Consider the following 19114-nt stretch of genomic DNA (forward strand, 5'->3'; position numbering starts at 1 on the left):
GATAGTTAACTAAATAGTTCATAGAGAAAAAAAAATATACATATATTAAGTTTGACTCTATTAAAAGAAAAAAATAAAGCTTGATAGAAAACACTTAACATCTATTTATATTAAGTTTGACCTTATTAATTAAAATACTAATTGTTTCAGCTTTATGTAATCATTGCAGGGAATGAAAATGCAGAATACTGGTATTGATCATATAGGTTTAGCAATTATTAAGCCTAATTGGCTTTTATAATCTTATTTCTTATTTACTTATATGAAAAAAGAAAAATTATATTTTAAAATTAAAAAAATCATTATTTTTATAAAATGTAAAAGTATTAAATCATTAAGTATTTAGGAAACATAAAAGGTTTACAGTTAAGATAATCACTTATTGAACTCTTAACTAGTTTATTATATTTGGGGGAAATATGTATTTTTAGTTTTCTAAAAAAATATTTTTTAATTTAAATTACATGTTTTTAATTTTTTTCCATATGAAATCTTCATTTGATAATTTAATTTGATCGACATTTTCTATCACAACTTTATGAGCATATGGTATATAAATATTAAGTATGATAACACTTTCCAATTTGTCTTAAACAAAAAACTCTTTTAGGACATTTTAATGTAAACTTAATTTATGTTCAAGTTAATGATTTTCTCATATTTTCTCATATAATAAATTATTCTTAAATTCAAGCAAGTTCAATCACTATATATATATATATCATCAGCATTGTTATTCTAATTACGTTATATAAAATTCGCACTAAATAGTATTAAATAATTCACGGACAAAACTAAATGGAAGAGAAACTATATTTTGTCATGTAGTAAAGTGTTTTTATTACAACAAAGTAGAGTGTTTAATTTACATACACCTTAAATAATTTATACATCTAGTTATTGATTTAATTTTAATTTAAATATGAAAGTATTCCTTATGAAAAACGTTAAAATTTGTTTCTATTGAATGGAAATATCCATAATTATACGGGTTTATTTGTTTTCTTACTTTTTCAGGTCAATATATCTTTTATCCTACTATATCGATATGTCATATTTTAATGAAATTATGATATATTCAATGAAAAAGTCTACCAAAATATTTTAATATCGAATAATATACCTCGTGAATAATGATTATATATAATATCTAATGGACTGTATTTGTTAGACTTAAGATTTATAAATTTATCTTGTTTAAAATTTTTTAACTTGCTTAATTACATTTAATATGTTATTATTCAGTTGTGATTTAATTTACTGCATAAATAAATACCTGAATGTCTCTTATCATATTAATCAAAGTGTCTTCAACCATTTTATTCATGCAAGCATGTAAGTTGTCCTTCTCCTTATAAAAAATAATTTAAAAAATTAATATAAGGTGTTTCGGTATAGTAGTTGAGGTTGAGATGCGAATTCGATGAGTCACGTACTCTCCTTCCAGTAGTGTATTTATCTTTACGTTCCTGCCTAGAACTTTTCAGAGAGAATGGAATGGATACCTGCGAAGGCATTCCGACGCTCAAGTCAGAAAAAAAGAATGATAGAACTCTTTCAGTCCAATAACATAAGAAAATAATATATTTTTCTTCTCTCCTGATATAAGGTAATATACGGTAACAGTGACTTATTTGTCATTATGCTGCAAAATATTGTTATTTTTTTTCTCTATTTTATTTTTATCTCTTTATGTTGTGCTTTATGTCACACAAAGATTTTGTATAAACGTAATTTATCTTATTCTTTTTTATTTTATGAATAAACATGTCCATGTCTTGTTGCGTTGTGCGATAGTGTGATCCAGCTGCTTATTTAACTCTTACTTAGAGTAACAGCTACTATAAATATTAATTAAAAAAAATTCTACTCTTTCTGCAGAATGGGTTACCTAATATTTGACTCAGTATCAATTAACCAATCATAAGAGGATAACCCTATAATAAAATCGAGTTTAAACAACTAGTTTTCACATTCAATATTTTATTTAATAATTATATAAGTTTTGTAAGCAAGTGGTTTATTATTAAATTCTTTAAATATAAAAGAAATAGCATTTGAAGAAGAAAATCTACTCTGTTTTTGTCCAATTTATTCCCCGTGTTAATGAGTGTTGGTGAATAATTAACTTTAATAGCTTGATTACAAAAAAAAAAAAATTAAACATTTGACATTTGAATTTAAGCACCAACTGAGTGAATCAGCAGAAAATTCAAATTCAAATTGAAACTACAGCGTCTTGATATTTATTAATATTGGTAAGTAGCAGTAATTGCTAATATCTTTTAATTAGTAATTAAAGTGGGAAGGAAAATTAATGCTAAACTCAATGAACACGTTAAGACCATTAATTAAATTCATAACTTTGTAAGAAATTATGGTTAACGTGGAACATAACGGAACACTATCATTTTTTTCAATCTTCTTCGATTTCACGGCTCAAGACCTGTAATTACGGCGTTAACTAATAAACACGTTACGGATTTTAACACTCTATTTTTGTTTTCTAATTCCGAAAAAAATTATTTAAAAATAAAATTATAACCATACTTTTAATTTTAAATATACGAGATTTGGGAATATATATATACACCGTCTGCGGAAACCGGAAACGGAAAACTGGAAGAGGTTTTCATTTGGTAGCTATTTTTATATTTTATTTATGAGTTCGCTTTTTGCAGCGGAGAGTGTGTTAACGGTTGAATACCGAATTCAAACGTACCTTAATTTATTTATTTAATAAAAAGTTGATTTTGTTGATTATGATATTTGAGTCTGCAATTGTCATGTGCTGGACTTTGTCTTCTTCTTCACGACTTTACGTAGGACTGGGAACACGGTTACGCCCATACGTTAATTTTAAATATTAACTATTAAATATTTAATTAATTATTTTTTCAAAACAAAATTAACCCATTTTTTTAACTATCGACGCGTAGAAAATCCAATAACTGGATTTTGTTATTATATATCGGAAATGATTTATTTTGCCGATAATGAAAACTAATTGCAAACGAAAATGCAAACAAATTCCGGCAAAGAAAAAAAAGCAACCGTCGCAATGTACCAATGCCTTCTGTTTTAAATTTAAATTACTTATTTCTTATTTTAGTTCATGTTTAAGTTGATTGTCATGTAATATATATAGATAAAATAAAATATAATTTATTAAAATTATTTTAGAACTTATTTTATATGATTACGTTTTTTTTACATGAATAAAACAAATGATATCTTGCGACTAATTAAATTAATTAATTAATTAACTGTAAGAAGAAGGTGTCCGCGGCGCATTCGTGTGGGGCCATGTTACCCGTTTGTCTTCGCTGGTTGGCTCAACCAATAAGTTTAAATTAATAATAAAAAAAAATGAAAAAAAAAAGTGACAGTGAGACTGAGGAGCAGCTTCAAAGGTGATAGGTGAGAAAGAGAATCTACGGTTTTTTTCAGATAAAACGCTTTCTTACTTCGACGCAAACCATTCTTCGTTGTCTCATTTTTTTCTCTCTCTAAGCCGTTTTAGAGAGAGAGAGAGGGAATTAAACATAAGTATAAACCTTGTTCTCTTCGACCTTAATCCTTGCCAAGCTTCTTTGTGTGTTTCGATCTCAATTCTTTTTGATTCTGTAGCTGTTCTCAGCAATGTCAACAGCCCCAGCGCCGTCTTCGCCGCCGTCCAACGGCACCGCGCCTCCGCCGTCCACCCCGTCGGCACCACCGCCCGCCACACCTTCGGCACCTCCTCCTGCGACTCCGTCGTCACCTCCACCTTCACCTCCGTCATCTCCGCCCCCAGCGACTCCCTCCGCTCCTCCGCCGGCGACACCTTCTTCGCCACCTCCGTCGACTCCGTCTGCTCCTCCACCGTCTACTCCTTCGACTCCATCCCCGCCGTCAACCACTCCACCATCGAGTTCTCCTCCCTCGCCTCCGTCTGGTTCTCCTCCCTCACCGCCGTCGGGGTCTACACCATCGCCACCTAGTAGCGGTGGCGGCGGTGGAAGCACTCCAAGTCCACCGTCTCGGAGCTCGCCTTCTCCTCCGTCCGGATCGAGTCCAACCACGCCTTCGCCTCCTCCGTCGTCTTCGTCTGGTATTTCGACTGGTGTGGTGGTCGGAATCGCCGTGGGGGCAGTCGCGGTTCTTGTTGTGTTAAGCATTCTTTGCATATGCTGTCGGAAGAAGAAGAGAAGACGCGACGAGGAGTACTATGCTCCGCCGCCGCCGCAACCGCTGAGGGGACCCAAAGGTGAGTGAGCTTTTTGTTTTTGTCTTTTGACATTTGATCTAATAATTTTACTGAAAAAGCCTTTCACGTTTTTGCTAATTTTATTGATTTTAAAGGTTTTTCGTAAATTGTGCTTGGTTTCAAGATGTTCTCAATGTTTAATTCCTCAGTCGATTCTCTTGCCGAATCTTTTTACTTATGAAAGCACATTATGAACTGGATAAAACTAATAGCATGTATTTTCTTACAATTTGCTTCTAGTTTTTTTCTTAGTTGTTAAGGTTTGTTTGTTTGTTCTGATTCTTAAAAAAATGAATGGCTGCTTACTTTGTCTTCTGGTGATGTTCAAATGTATTAGAGTAGTTTGTTCAAACTCTTCATTAAAGATTTTTTTTTCTTTCATTTAGCTTCTCCAATAGCAGATTTTAATATGTCAGACATATTTCGTTTAGAAACTGTTCTTACTCTTGAAGAAAACGATAATTACTTATTTGATGGTGTTCTCTTCATAATTTTTAGATGATTACGGTGGTCCGCCGCGTCAATGGCAGCACAATGTTCCTCCTCCGCAAGATCATGTGGTTTCAATGATGCCTCCAAAGCCATCACCTCCACCGGCTCCCGCTTATGCTGCTCAACCTCCTCCACCTCCGCCTCCTTTTATCATCAGCAGTGGCGGGTCTGGATCAAACTATTCAGGTGGCGAACCACTTCCTCCTCCTTCTCCGGGAATTTCATTGGGGTTCTCTAAAAGCACTTTTACCTACGAGGAGTTGGCACGAGCAACGGATGGATTCTCTGATGCGAACCTCCTCGGACAAGGTGGATTCGGATATGTTCACAGAGGAATTCTTCCCAATGGCAAGGAGGTGGCAGTGAAGCAATTGAAGGCTGGAAGTGGGCAAGGGGAGCGTGAGTTCCAGGCTGAGGTTGAGATAATTAGCCGTGTTCATCACAAGCATCTTGTATCTTTGGTTGGATACTGCATCACTGGGTCCCAGAGGTTGCTTGTTTACGAATTTGTTCCGAACAACACAATGGAGTTCCATTTGCACGGTTGGTACTCCTGATTTTTGCTTTCCATCACAAGATGCATTTAAAAATTCTGTTTGGTTGGTCTATCTTTTCTGCTGAAAGTTGGCTAAGCACCAACTTCTACCACTTGCATAATGCTTTTGATGGAAGCGGTCTTCGTGGTTATTTCCACTGCAGGAAGAGGACGACCTACCATGGATTGGCCCACAAGACTAAGAATTGCTTTAGGATCTGCTAAGGGACTGGCGTATCTTCATGAAGATTGTATGTTTTTCACCCCTGATTTGTTTTCTTCTGCTGTTGTTAATTTATTTATGTCGACCTAAATCTTTGTTTTTATTTTCTGCACGTTCAGGTCATCCTAAGATCATCCATCGTGATATCAAATCTGCCAACATCCTTCTGGATTTTAAGTTCGAAGCAAAGGTGTGTTGTTCTGCCACATGTCTTTCTCACAACAGCACAATTTGATAAAACAGCTGTTCATTGTTTTACCTGATTTAGTCTAATTGATAAAAATCATAAAACTCACTTCCATTGTTCACTTTTATAATGTTATTTGAATTTGTGATCGAATTGCTCTTTATTTGTTGACAGGTTGCAGATTTCGGTCTTGCTAAGTTTTCTTCTGATGTTAATACTCATGTTTCTACACGAGTGATGGGGACTTTTGGGTAGGGACACACTTTCTTCTTTCTATCTTTTCATGGACGAATTAACTTACGCCATTCTTTAATGACACGAGAGATGGATAAAGAGAGTACATCATAGCTAAAAAATTCTCAAACTTTCAACTTTAGTGAACTATTTTATGTCTCTGGCGTGCCATGTGTGATTGTTGTCAATTTTCATCGGTCTTATTGCTGTCAAGTGTCAACAACAGTTTATAAGGAAAACCAAGACCAATAATCTGGAACAAATATGTTGTTGTTTGAATCTCACGTGTCGTGCTTCAATTATTACTTACAGGTATCTGGCTCCAGAATATGCTTCTAGTGGAAAACTCACAGACAAATCAGATGTTTTCTCCTATGGAGTCATGCTCCTTGAGTTAATAACTGGACGGCGACCAGTTGATAAAACTCAGACATTCATGGAGGATAGTTTGGTAGACTGGGTAAGTATTATTTCATTCATCGATTCTGGGAATTATTACTTTTAACTCAGAAATTCACTGTGTATACATTTCTGAATTCATATGTTAATTTCTTAGTTACAAGTAGCCAAGAAATATAGAGGTTTCTGTGTGTGTTTTGGAGCAGAACATGGTTCTGCAGAACAACTCTTGACTAAATCCATCTTTATCATATCACAGGCTAGACCTTTGCTCACACGAGCTTTGGAAGAAGATGATTTTGACTCTATTATTGACCCAAGGCTTCAGAATGACTATGACCCTAATGAGATGGCACGAATGGTGGCATGTGCCGCAGCTTGCACACGTCATTCAGCAAAGCGCCGACCAAGGATGAGTCAGGTAAATCAAAGTACTTTGTTGTCATTTTTCATGTAATCAATATGCTAAGGTCATACATAGGACAGTATGTCTTGCATTTTTTTGTTACACATAGAATGAAGAATCTTGAATTGGCCTAAGATACGAGATCATGATCCTTGTATCTACAGGTTGTGCGTGCTTTGGAAGGAGATGTGTCTCTAGCAGATCTTAACGAAGGAATCAAACCTGGACACAGCACAATGTACAGTTCTCATGAAAGTTCAGATTATGATACTGTACAGTACAGAGAAGACATGAAAAAGTTCAGAAAAATGGCACTGGGAACTCAGGAATATGGTGCAAGCAGCGAATACAGTGCAGCTACAAGTGAGTATGGTTTAAACCCATCTGGTTCGAGCAGTGAAGCGCAGAGCCGCCAAACCACAAGAGAAATGGAAATGAGAAAGATGAAGAACAGTCAAGGTTTCAGTGGAAGCTCTTGATTCTTATTAACTGTTTATGCCTTTATCTTCTGTATAAATCTATATATCCTTCCTTCATTTCTTGCCAATGCCACCCTTGATTGCTTTTTACTGACATCTCTCGAGAGACTTACCAATTACTATAATTTTTTTTCTTTCCCAAATTGATAATCTTTTGAATTGTATTTATCAGGGTATACAAAAAAATAACACAGGTCCATTCTTTATTTTTATTTTTTACCCTTATTTGGCTATTCAGCTATATAGTGTTGGAAATGGATTGCTGCTTCAAACCTTGTTTCACAATTTCCATTGTTGCTCGTGTGTCAACTTTTCTGTTTGTTGAAAGTGGGCTGGTTTTGTCAAACGTTGTTATCAACTTTGCGTGTCTCAAAATGAAAATATGTTTTTTTTTTACTTTTACCTAAATTGATTTCTCCCAGAAGACACAATGAGTTGCACCCACGTTGTTTTAGGTCTGTTCGACGGCGCATGTTGTCGTGTGGGAACTGTATGAGTCAGCCTGCAAATGTGGGCACAAGTGTTTAGGAGTTTTCAAAAATTGAAATGACTAGGTAACAGAAAATGATAAATTTAAGCTCGACATGGTCTTTCGACATGGAATACCATTTGCGGGATGATTAACTTTTCTGAAAAAGCTTGGTTTATTGAAGAATTAATCTTGGTCAGAAAAGATCTTAGGTTATAGACCTAGTCATACTTTTAAAAGTCGCCTGTGTTATTTTGGTTGTTCTGGCATGTGGATTTCAAGATTCGTGCATGTTAGAAGATGAAAAAGGATAATATATATATATATATATATATATATATATATATGTATATATATATATGTATATATATATATATGTATATATATATATAGAAACAGCATTTGAAGTGTGAGATGGGTTGAATCATTAAACTAAAGATTGAGACAGCAACAACAAAGTAGCTAATGATTGCGTTTGGAGAAAGAAGAGATTTTGGTGGCTCCAGCAACCCCACACGGTTTCTGCAAAGTCAGCATGCGCATTCTCATCATCTACTTAAAAAGGAGAAGGATTATGATATGAACTGTCTCAGCTCCACTTTCAAAAAGGAACTTTGTTTTGAACATTTTTTAAGTGTTTATAATCACTTTTCCACGTTAATTTGGAAGACTGTTAGATCGAGGAAGTTTGAAATTCAATATGTTGAAAAACTGCAGTGTTTTCAATTATTTTTAAGATCAAAATTCTTCTCTTATATGTCATTCTCACCGCAATAATAATTTTTCTTTTTGAATATATTTTTTTGCATGGTTGATTTTTAAATCCAATAAAATAATAGAATAAAGAATAAGAAAAAATATATTTTAACACAGATTTTTTTTTACAATATTTTAACACAAGTTTCATTTTTTTCACTAATTTCTTATTTATTTGTTATGACATATTATAAATTCAATAAAAAAAAACACTTGTGATGTGTTAAAATATTATAAAAAAATCCGTGTTAATATATAATTTTCTATAGAATAATTAAGCTTCAAAAAAGATTATGATGGGTTAATAAAGATTTTTTTGATAATATTTTAATATAACATACTTATATTTTTTTCATTGAGTTTATAATACGTTAATAAATTAACAAATAAAATAATAAACCAATGAAAACATAATAGTGTATTGTGTCAAAATGTTCTAAAAAAAATCTATGTCCATTATCTTTTTCCCTTCAAAAATTGTCTAGTTGAAGAATTTCTTATGCTTCCTTGGTTGTTTTTGCTTTCATTATCCATGGAAGTCTGGCTATTGAGAATCCTCTTTGAATCAAGAACTCCAAAATCTGTTATTTTATTTCTTTCCACTGCTGCTTGTTGTGCAGATGCAGTGGCTTGATCATCATATTTTGTTTGTGCGAGTCATCCAAAGATGTGTAAACAAAACTTTCCATTTTAACAGTCCAAAAACAACAATTTCTCATTCAAATAAAGAAACTTGAACATTGCCTTGAACATTCAAATATCTTACTTTGATTTTTTTGTTTCTTGGTGTAAGAACGCACCACTTTGTTGGTAATATTTTGTAGTAAAAAATAAAATATAGAATAGGAGGAAGATAATTTGGAAATTGAGGCGATCTCTCTTTCTATTATTTTCTTTCTAGCTGGAGATACAGTTGTAGTACATTCAAACTTTCTTAAAATTCTACAAGACTAACACATTATTGAACATATGTACTGAGAGAGAAACACACAAAGTTAGGATCTTCACTCAATTAAAACCATAGAAATTTCTGCATCTGATGTAACTACCATTAGCATGTCCTGTGAACCTTCCATCGTTGGTTATGGTTGCTGCCTTTCGTTGGCTACCACGTGGTGGTAAGGGAACAACATCGTCTTCACTATCAGACTGCAAAAACATTCTGTTATGCTCCCTCCGAATGTTACGACAATGAGGGCACATGCTTGGCTTCCAAATCCCACTTCTATTCACTTCATCGAACATGTGTAATAATGAAAAAACAGGGTGTGGATCAGGACCCTCCACTGTTATATCAAACTTTCCATCACACCTTCGAACCTTTGTCACAACAGAAAACCCAATATCTGTTGTTTCACTTGATCTGTTAACAGCCACTGATCCGTTACTACTAACAAAATAGTGTGCTATAGTCACTGCCTTAGCATGACGTTCATGATAATCGTTTTTCTTGCACTCCAAAACAAGAAGACCACACCTATTTGTAGTGCCATACAAGTAAACTTTGGTGTCCGTAACACCACCCCATGCATCAACGTTCTTCCTTGTCTTCGTCCACGCGGTGGAACACGTAACCCCATCGAGCACGTCAAGCAAATCAGTTCCCTCTTTGAATATCGGAAGGCTTAGGGTTTTTTTGCCTAAACATATGTCCTGGACTATGAACCATACCCCGGTAACATTGTCGTCATTGCAAACAGTCCTTCCTAATACGAGTTTGCACTTTGACCCTTCAACGGTGTATAAAACTTGTGCGTTTTCGACATATGTTTCATGATCCCTGTGAAAGATATATGTCTTCATGTTGATGGTAGCATCTGTTCCCAGTTGAATATTGGATGGAAATGGAAGACTCCGTCTTACACGGTGAAAACCAGGAACGTTGTTGTTTCCCATCTTTTTTGTGTGTAGAACAGATGCAGCACACCTCAAAATGTTGGAATGGATAAGTCGAAGAAGGTAATGTGCAGTTATTAAGAAAAATAATGGAAAACTCAGTAAACTAGGTACATATTGTGTTCTGTGATGAGCATGGTTGGGATGTTCACATGCCAAAACTATAAATAAAGTGATTATAGAATCATATTTTCACTCTCGCTAAAAGGGAAGCGTGGTTCTTCAGCTTATTAGCATCTAATTCTCTGTAATATTTTTCTAAATCACTTTTCTTTTTCTGTGTTATGCTGTTTTTTATTCTTCCATTTCTTGTTTCTTTGATTCTTAATCCATCTCCTTTTCCATTGCATAACGCAGTGTTAGTTTCTTTCGTATAGTTTCAAAACCAGTTTAGGGGTGGTTTTTAGCACAACTCGATTCTAGTTTTAAAATCACTTTCTCTTAGTATTTTTTATAATTTAAAATTTAATGTATAATATTGTTAAATCACTTCTAATTCCTTTTTTTTTTTGAATTTTGACGGTGATCTATAACATGTAGATTCTACTACTCACAGTGTGAAAAAAAATCAAAACCAGTAAGCCAATATTATGTGCATTTGGTTTTGTTTTCAGTTTGTGACTGTTGACTTTTTTTTGTCAATAGCTTCTCATATTATATAATACACTTGCATCTAGTGTTACTGTTTTATAATATAAAGGCAATTTTAATTTATTAATTTCTTCCTAATACTATCCATTCTTGTCAATTATAGTTTCTCAAATTTATTTTTAATTGTTCATGTTTGCAGTTAGCTGATGCTATAAGATCGTGTCTTTGAATTAAATATATGTTCAATTCTCTTTTGTTTCCATCATAAACTATATTATGGCATGAATGACTGTAATATTCCATCAATTTTAATTTAATTTTACCTCATTTTCATTCGGTAGATTCAAACAAATACAAGGAAAATATTTCCCACTATACAGAAGAATCAAACAATGTGACAAAATCAAACAAGTGGAAGAATAAAGAATAATAGAGATGATAGGGATCTTATGAAAGAATAAAGAAGATTTTGATCTTGATCTTGTTAATGGGATGTGTGTGGCACACTATTTTCTTTACATTGGCAAAACAATGGTGCTAATGTTCGATATGAACAATTGATATTGGTTTTCTTTAGTTTTTGGATTTTATAATCCAAGTTGGGTTAGATCAAAGGTTAATACAGATCAAGTTGGAATCAAATGTCGAGAAGAGTCAGGTCAACAAAGGTTGAGATAGGCCATATAAGATAGAAGGTCTCCAGAAGGGTCAAGTCGGGCCTAAGATTAAGGGTTAGGCAAAAGGTTGAAATGAATTAGGTCTTACAAAATTTGAGACGGGCTTTGGGCGAAATTCAATAGAATTCGGTTGGGACGTGCACGATCAAAACTCAATTGAGTTAATATCAATTGAAATTTTTCCAAATTCAACTGAAATGGCCATCACCGAAACCGATCGAGGTCTGCACCGATCAAAATTCGGTTGAATTCACTCAAATCAGTCCCGAATGAATTTGACGACGCCCAAAAGTCCCGAATGAATTTGACGACGCCCAAAAATCAGTGAAGTGAGCCCCTCCTAAAATTTGGTCGAGTTAGTTTTGATCAAAATTCAATCTAGTCAACTCCATAAAAAGTTCATCAAATTTGGCTGGGGCGGCTACAACCAAAACTCTATTAAGTCAGTCCGGATGGAAATTCAATTAAGATTGCAATACCAGTCAAAAATCACAGGTGACAACTTTGACAGTATGTGATCTTCAAATATATGAATGCAAAAAAAGAATTACTAAAAAGATAATTCTAGAAAAGTAATTTCTGCACAAATAATATGCTTTAAAACAATAAAACTTAACAAGAAAACTATTTATATTAAAATATTTAATTTTAATTTAAATCTCATTATTTTTAAATTACTACTCCTTCTGAACTGTATTTTTTTTAAATAGTTTCCTCGGTGAAATAAGAATATTAGATCCGATTATAACTATCTACGACATGAATCGACATGAATCCATAAATAAATTATCGTAGGTAAATAATTATATGCAGAAAAGAGTTGTCGTTGACAAATAGCTAAGAGAAATCATCGAGCACACCCTCCCAAAGTTTGAGCCTGGCTCAATCAAAGGTCCCTTTTCACTTTTTTTTTTTAGAACGATCACTTATACTAAAGTATGTAGAATTCAAGGAATGTGAAAAGATATAATTGGAATAAATTTCTGTGCACAAGGTTTTAATTGACCACGGTAAAGTTATACTCTGTTAAATTGTTACAACTATGACCAAGGTACCATCAAACATGTAAATGACAAAATAAACACATAACAACTACACACAAACCCTAAACCTTTTCAGGTTACTGCAGAACATTTGTTTGAAAAATTGCAAAACAGTGTTTAGAAAACACTCATCTCAGAACCCAAATAAGTCTAGAAAAAACTTTTGCATCTAAAGATACATGCTTTATTTCTAATTTTCACCATTTTGTTTTCTATATTTTCGGAATGCTTAAAATTTATTAACTTAAATTTTTCTTTCTAAAAGACAATACGGCTTCTCCATCTCCATCTAAAACTAATTATTTGTTGACCAATTCCATCAAAACTCGAGTAAACTAGGTACATATTGTGTTATCTGGTGAGCATGGTTGGATGTTCATATCCCACAACTATGAATAAACTGATTATAGAATCATATTTTCGCTCACTATCAGGAAGCGTTGTTGTTCTTCAGCTTATTAATTCAATAGCATCTAATTCTCTTTCGTATTTTTCCAAATCACTTTTCTCTTTCTTGTTTTTATGCTGTGTTTTATTCTTCCACTTGCTTGATTCTTGATTAATCTACTTTTCGATTCTATTGTATGAGATTTCTCATTCATTGATAAATCTGCCACCTTTAGAAGACACAAATATTCGTTGATGTGAGTTTTGGAACATGATTTGAATTGACTTTTCAACAAGACAAGAATCTTTGCTCCTGTGATCTAAGTGACCTCATCAACCCTATAAGTCATGAGTGACAAGTCCTGGGTTTTTTCTTTACCAATCACCCTAGGCTAAAATTTTCAGTCAAACTAACAAGAGTTTTATCTCTTATTCTTCTATCATCTTTATCTTCACGGGACTTCATTCGATTCACCAATTCAGATAATTTGTTGAAGTTTTCATGCAAACTTCCTTTTTCTTTCATTTTCATTCTCAAAATCTTGAGAGAATGAAGTTTGACTGTTTTCTCACCTTTGAATATCCTTCAAACTCTTGTCGAAGAGTGTCTTATGCTTCCTTGTTTTTGCTTTCATTATCCATGGAAGTCTGGCTATTGATAATCCTCTTTGAATCAAGAACTCCAAAATCTGTTATTTTATTTCTTTCCACTATTGCTTGCTGTGTAGATGCAGTAGCTTGTGTTGGAACAATTTTTCAAGAACTTAGGGAAATAAGACAAATAACAATGTAGACTTGATATAATTTTTTAGGCGTGAATACACATTTTCCTAAAAGTAATATTTCGTCCCTTATAAAAGTGAAGGGGATCACAAATTCGCTTTTGAGATACAAAGAAGAAATACAACGATAATACTCACTCTTAGTATTAACGTCAAACAAGAATAAAATTCTCACAAATTGATTTGTGTGTTAAGTAAATGACCGACTGTAGAGAAAAGTCTATCCGTCTATGTTTCAATAGAACACATGATCCCTTTATATAGATGTTGATAAGACATCTTTCAAATTCAAGAGATACTAGATTCTGATTAGTTACATTTCGTCACGAATGATTGTAACTTTTCATGAATGGTTGTAACTTTTCATATAGTTACATTTTTCCATGAATAATTATAACTTTTCATTGGTTGTAACTCTTCATGAATAATTGTGACTATTCATGAATAATTGTAAGTCTTCATGAATCTAAAAATAGTCTCTAATACTCTTAAATTCCAACAGCTTGCTCATCTTATTTTGTTCATATGATTCATACAAAGATGTAAACAAAACTCAATTTTAATAGTCCAAAAACCATAATTTTCTCACTCAAATAAAGAAACTTGGACATTGCCATGAATTTTGGTGTAGATGTTGAAGTATTTTTGGCCATAACATCTTACTTTGATTTTTTTTTCTTGGTGTAAGAACCCACCATTTTGTTGGTAATATTTTGTAGTATAAAATAAAATATAAAATATGAGGAAGATAATTCAGAAATTGAGCTGATCTCTCTTTCTATTATTTTCTTTGTAGCTTGAGTTATACATTTTGTAGTACGTTCAAACTTTCTTAAAATTCTACAAGACTATAACACATTATTCAACGTACATATATATTGAGAGAGAAACACAAAGTTAGGATCTTCACTCAATTAAAACCATAGAAATTTCTGCATCTGATGTAACTACCATTAGCATGCCCTCTGAACCTTCCATCGTTGGCAATGGTCGCTGCATTTCGTTGGTTACCAAGACGTGGCGGTAAGGGAACAACATCGTCTTCACTATCAGACGGCAGAAACATTCTGCTATGCTCCCTCTGAATGTTACGACAATGAGGGCACATGGTTGGCTTCCAAATCCCACTTCTATTCACTTCATCAAACATGTGTAATAATGCAAAAACAGGGTGTGGTTCAGGACCCTCCACTGTTATTTCATACTTTCCATCACACCTTCGAACCTTTGTCACAACAGAAAACCCAATATCTGTTGATTCACTTGATCTGTTAACAGCCACTCATCCATTACTGCTAACAAAATAGTGTGCTATAGTCACTGCCTTAGCATCACGTTGATAAGGACAATCGTTTTTGCACTCCAAAACAAGAAGACCACACCTATTTGCAGTGCCATACAAGCAAACTTTGGTGTCCGTAACACCATCCCATGCATTGAAGTTCTTCCCAGTCTTCGTCCACAAGTTGGAATACTTATCCGAATGGAACACGTTAAGGAAATCAGTTCCATCTTTGAATATCGAAAAGCTTAGTTCTTTTTGGCCTGAACATATTACGCTGTCATGGAGTACGAACCCTAGAGCGTTGACATTGCCGTTGCAAACAACCCTTCTTAACACGAGTTTGCAATTTGACCCTTCAACGGTGTATAAAACTTGTGCATTTTCGGCTGATGTTCCATCATCAGAGTGAGTGATATATGACTTCATGTTGATGGTAGCATCTGTTCCCAGTTGAATATTGGATGGAAATGGAAGACTCCCTCTTAGACGGAGAAAACATGCACCGTTGTTGTTTCCCATCTTTTTTGTGTGTAAAATAGATGCAGCACACCACAAAATGATGGAATGGATCAGTTGAAGAAGGTAATGTGCAGCTATTCAAAAAACTAATGGAAAACTCAAGTAAACTAGGTATATATTGTGTTCTGTGGTGAGCATGGTTGGGATGTTCATATCCCAAAACTATAAATAAAGTGATTATAGAATCATATTTTCACTCTCACTAAGGGAAGCGTTGTTCTTCAGCTTATTATTATAATTCAGTAGCATCTAATTCTCTGTTATATTTTTGAAACCACTTTTCTTTTTCTGGTATTTATGCTGTTTTTTATTCTTCCATTTCTTGTTTCTTTGATTTTGATCCATCTACTTTTCGATTCTATAAGGCAGTGTTAGTTTCTTTCTTTAACAGTATAGTTAAAACCAGTTTAGGGGTGGTTTTTAGCACAACTCAATTCTAGTTTTAAAATTATTATTTATAATTTAAAATTGAATTTATAATAATTTTAAATGAATAAAATATACTTTGCAACCAAATATATTCTTGTTTGAAAATTATATTTTTATCATGAGGAGTTGTCCTTTCAGAACTCCTTTAAATTTCTACAACATTCAATATTATTTTAATAAAGAAACTTCTAATTCCTTTTCTATAAATTTTTTTTTGACAGTGCTGTATAACATGTATATTCTACTACTCACAAAGTGTGAAAAAAATTCAAACCCAGTAAGCCAATATTATGCGCATTTATATAATACGTACACTTGCATCTAAGTGTTACTGTTATATAATATAAAGGCAAATTTAATTTATTTATTTCTTCGTAATATTATCCGTTCTTGTCAATTATAGTGTCTCAAATTTATTTTTTGTTCATGTTTGAAGTTAGCTAATGCTAAGATCGTGTCTTTGAATTATATATATGTTCAATTCTCTTTGTTTTTTCCATCATAAACTATACTATGGCATGAATGACTGTAGTATTGCATCAATTTTATTTTGATTTTACCTCATTTTCTTTCGGTACATTCAAACAAATACAAAGAAAATATTTCCCACTAGATAGAAAAGAATCAAACAAAGTGAAAGAATCAAACAAGTGGAAAAATAAAGAATAATGTGGATGATATGGATATTATGAAAGAATTAAGATTTTGATGTTGATCTTGTTAATGCGATGTGTGTGGCACACTATTAAGCAATAACTGCTAAATGATCGACATGCACTATTGATGTTGGTTTTTTATAATGCTTAGACTTCAGAATTCAAGTTCGAGACGTGTTAAACCAAAGATTAAGACAAATTAAGTTGGGATCAAATGTCGAGACAGATTAGATCAGAGGTTGAGACATTGAAGCTCGAGAAGGGTCAGGTCGAGTCTAAGGTTGAGACGAGCTAGGTTGGACAAAAGGTTGAGACGGATTAGGTCTTGCAAAATGTTGAAACGAGTTTGGACCAAAATTCGACCGAATTCGTTTGAGATGTTCACGATCAAGACTCAGTTGAGTCAATCCCGATTGAAATTCGACCAAACTCAACTGAAATGGTCATGCTCGAAACTCGGTCGAGGTCTTCCCTAATCAAAATTTGGTTGAATTCGCCCAAATTGACCCCAAACGAATTCAGCTAGGCCGACTACGCCCAAAACTCAGTGGAGTCTCGCCCCCCCCCCCCCCCCCCCCCCCACACCTCAAATTTGGTCAAGTTTGTCTTTATCAAAATTTAGTTAAGTCGAACTCTACTAAAAAGTTGGTCAAATTTTGTAGAGGACGACCACGACCAAAACTCTGTCGAGTCAGTCCTGATTGAAATTCGACCGAGATGTTGTCTGTCAAAAATCACCACGGTCATAATCGAAACTCAATTAAGTTGATTCCGATTAAAACTCAATCCTTTTTAAGACATTTTATTTCACAAACTTAATAAGTTTAATTATTACAAATCTTATTTAAAAAAAATATTTTGAACACAAAAATTCAATTAAAATTTTGATATTAAACCTAACGTAAAGACATAAATATAAACTCATCCATTAATTTAATATTTTCTTATTTTCTTTTATTGGATTCAAACAAATTCAAAGGAAACATTCCCCACTCCACTTGATAAAAAAAGAATCAAAGAAGTGGAAGAATAAAGAATAATAGAGATGATATTGATTTGATCTTGCTAGTGCCATGACAGTGGGTTTTCTGTAGTGCTTGGACTTTATATTTTGTTAGCATTTTATCTTTCATGCGTGGGCATGCCTCATGTTTCTTACTCCCACTAATACAACCAAAAAGAAAATTTCTCAATACAATGTTCTATAAAAAATCTAACACAGTGGATCCTATTTATGTTGGAAATATAACTTTCATGTGGTTTGATTTCTTTGAAATCTGAAATCATTAAGGAAGAATTGTTTGGGGATTCAAAACAATAACAATAATTAATGAGCTCCCTTCAGACAAACTTATCCATTATAATCTATCATTAAAGTTCTTGTCATAGAGTGGACCCTGTTTTATTCAACAAATATTTTGTTAATTTATTTTTATCTATCTTTTACTTTAATAATTTTAATTTTACTTTTTTATTATTTATTTTGTACTGTATGACATATTCTAAATCAAATAAAAAAATGATATTTGTGTTGTGTCAAAATATTATTAAAAAAATCTGTGTTAATATATTCATACGTTTCAAAAAAGATTATGATACGTTAACAAAGAGTTTTTTATAACATTTTAATACAACATATTTATTATTTTTTCATTGAGTTTAGATTACCTCAATACAGTAACAAATAAAATAATAAACCAATGAAAAACTAACACGTATATTATGTCAAAATATTCTTAAAAAAATCAATGTCCAAATATATTTTTCCTTTAAAAAATTGTCTAGTTGAAGAATTTCTTATGCTTTCTGGGTTGTTTTTGCTTTCATTATCCATGGAAGTCTGGCTACTGAGAATCCTCTTCGAATCTCCAAAATCTGTTATTTATTTCTTTCCACTGCTGCTTGTTGTGCAGATGCAGTGGCTTGATCATCATATTTTGTTTGTGCGAGTCATCCAAAGATGTAAACAAAACTTTCCATTTTAATTTTAACAGTCCAAAAACCATAATTTTCTGGTTCAAATAAAGAAACTTGAAAATTGCCATGAATTTTGTTGTAGATGTTGAAGTATTTATGGCCATAATATATTACTTTGATTTTTTTTTTCTTTTTGTTGGTGATATTTTGTAATATAAAATAAAATATAGAATATGAGGAAGATAATTTGGAAATTGAGGTGATCTCTCTTTCTATTATTTTCTTTCTAGCCTGAGATGCATTTTGTAGTACATTCAAACTTTCTTAAAATTCTACAAGACTAACACATTATTGAACATATATATTGAGAGAGAAACACACAAAGTTAGGATCTTCACTCAATTAAAACCATAGAAAGTTCTGCATCTTATGTAACTACCATTAGCATGTCCTCTGAACCTTCCATTGTTGGCAATAGATGTTGCATTTCGCTGGCTACCAAG

The 19114-nt window shown here is 33.0% G+C and overlaps 1 protein-coding gene across 1 annotated transcript; it reads left to right on the forward strand.

Annotated features, from left to right (window-relative positions):
• Window positions 1–3464: 3464 nt before the first annotated feature.
• On the forward strand, window positions 3465–7416 carry PERK1 (proline extensin-like receptor kinase 1). Its single transcript, XM_047315016.2, has 8 exons — window positions 3465–4249; window positions 4748–5284; window positions 5441–5527; window positions 5619–5689; window positions 5861–5937; window positions 6233–6380; window positions 6579–6740; window positions 6890–7416. Exons 1-8 carry the CDS (start codon window positions 3643–3645, stop codon window positions 7202–7204), a joined length of 2004 nt encoding a protein of 667 aa, XP_047170972.2. The 5' UTR covers window positions 3465–3642; the 3' UTR covers window positions 7205–7416.
• The last annotated feature ends 11698 nt before the right edge of the window (window positions 7417–19114 follow it).

Source organism: Vigna umbellata, chromosome 4 (assembly GCF_029865625.1).
Source record: "Vigna umbellata cultivar VRB3 chromosome 4, Vumbellata_1.0, whole genome shotgun sequence".
Lineage (NCBI taxonomy): Eukaryota > Viridiplantae > Streptophyta > Magnoliopsida > Fabales > Fabaceae > Vigna > Vigna umbellata.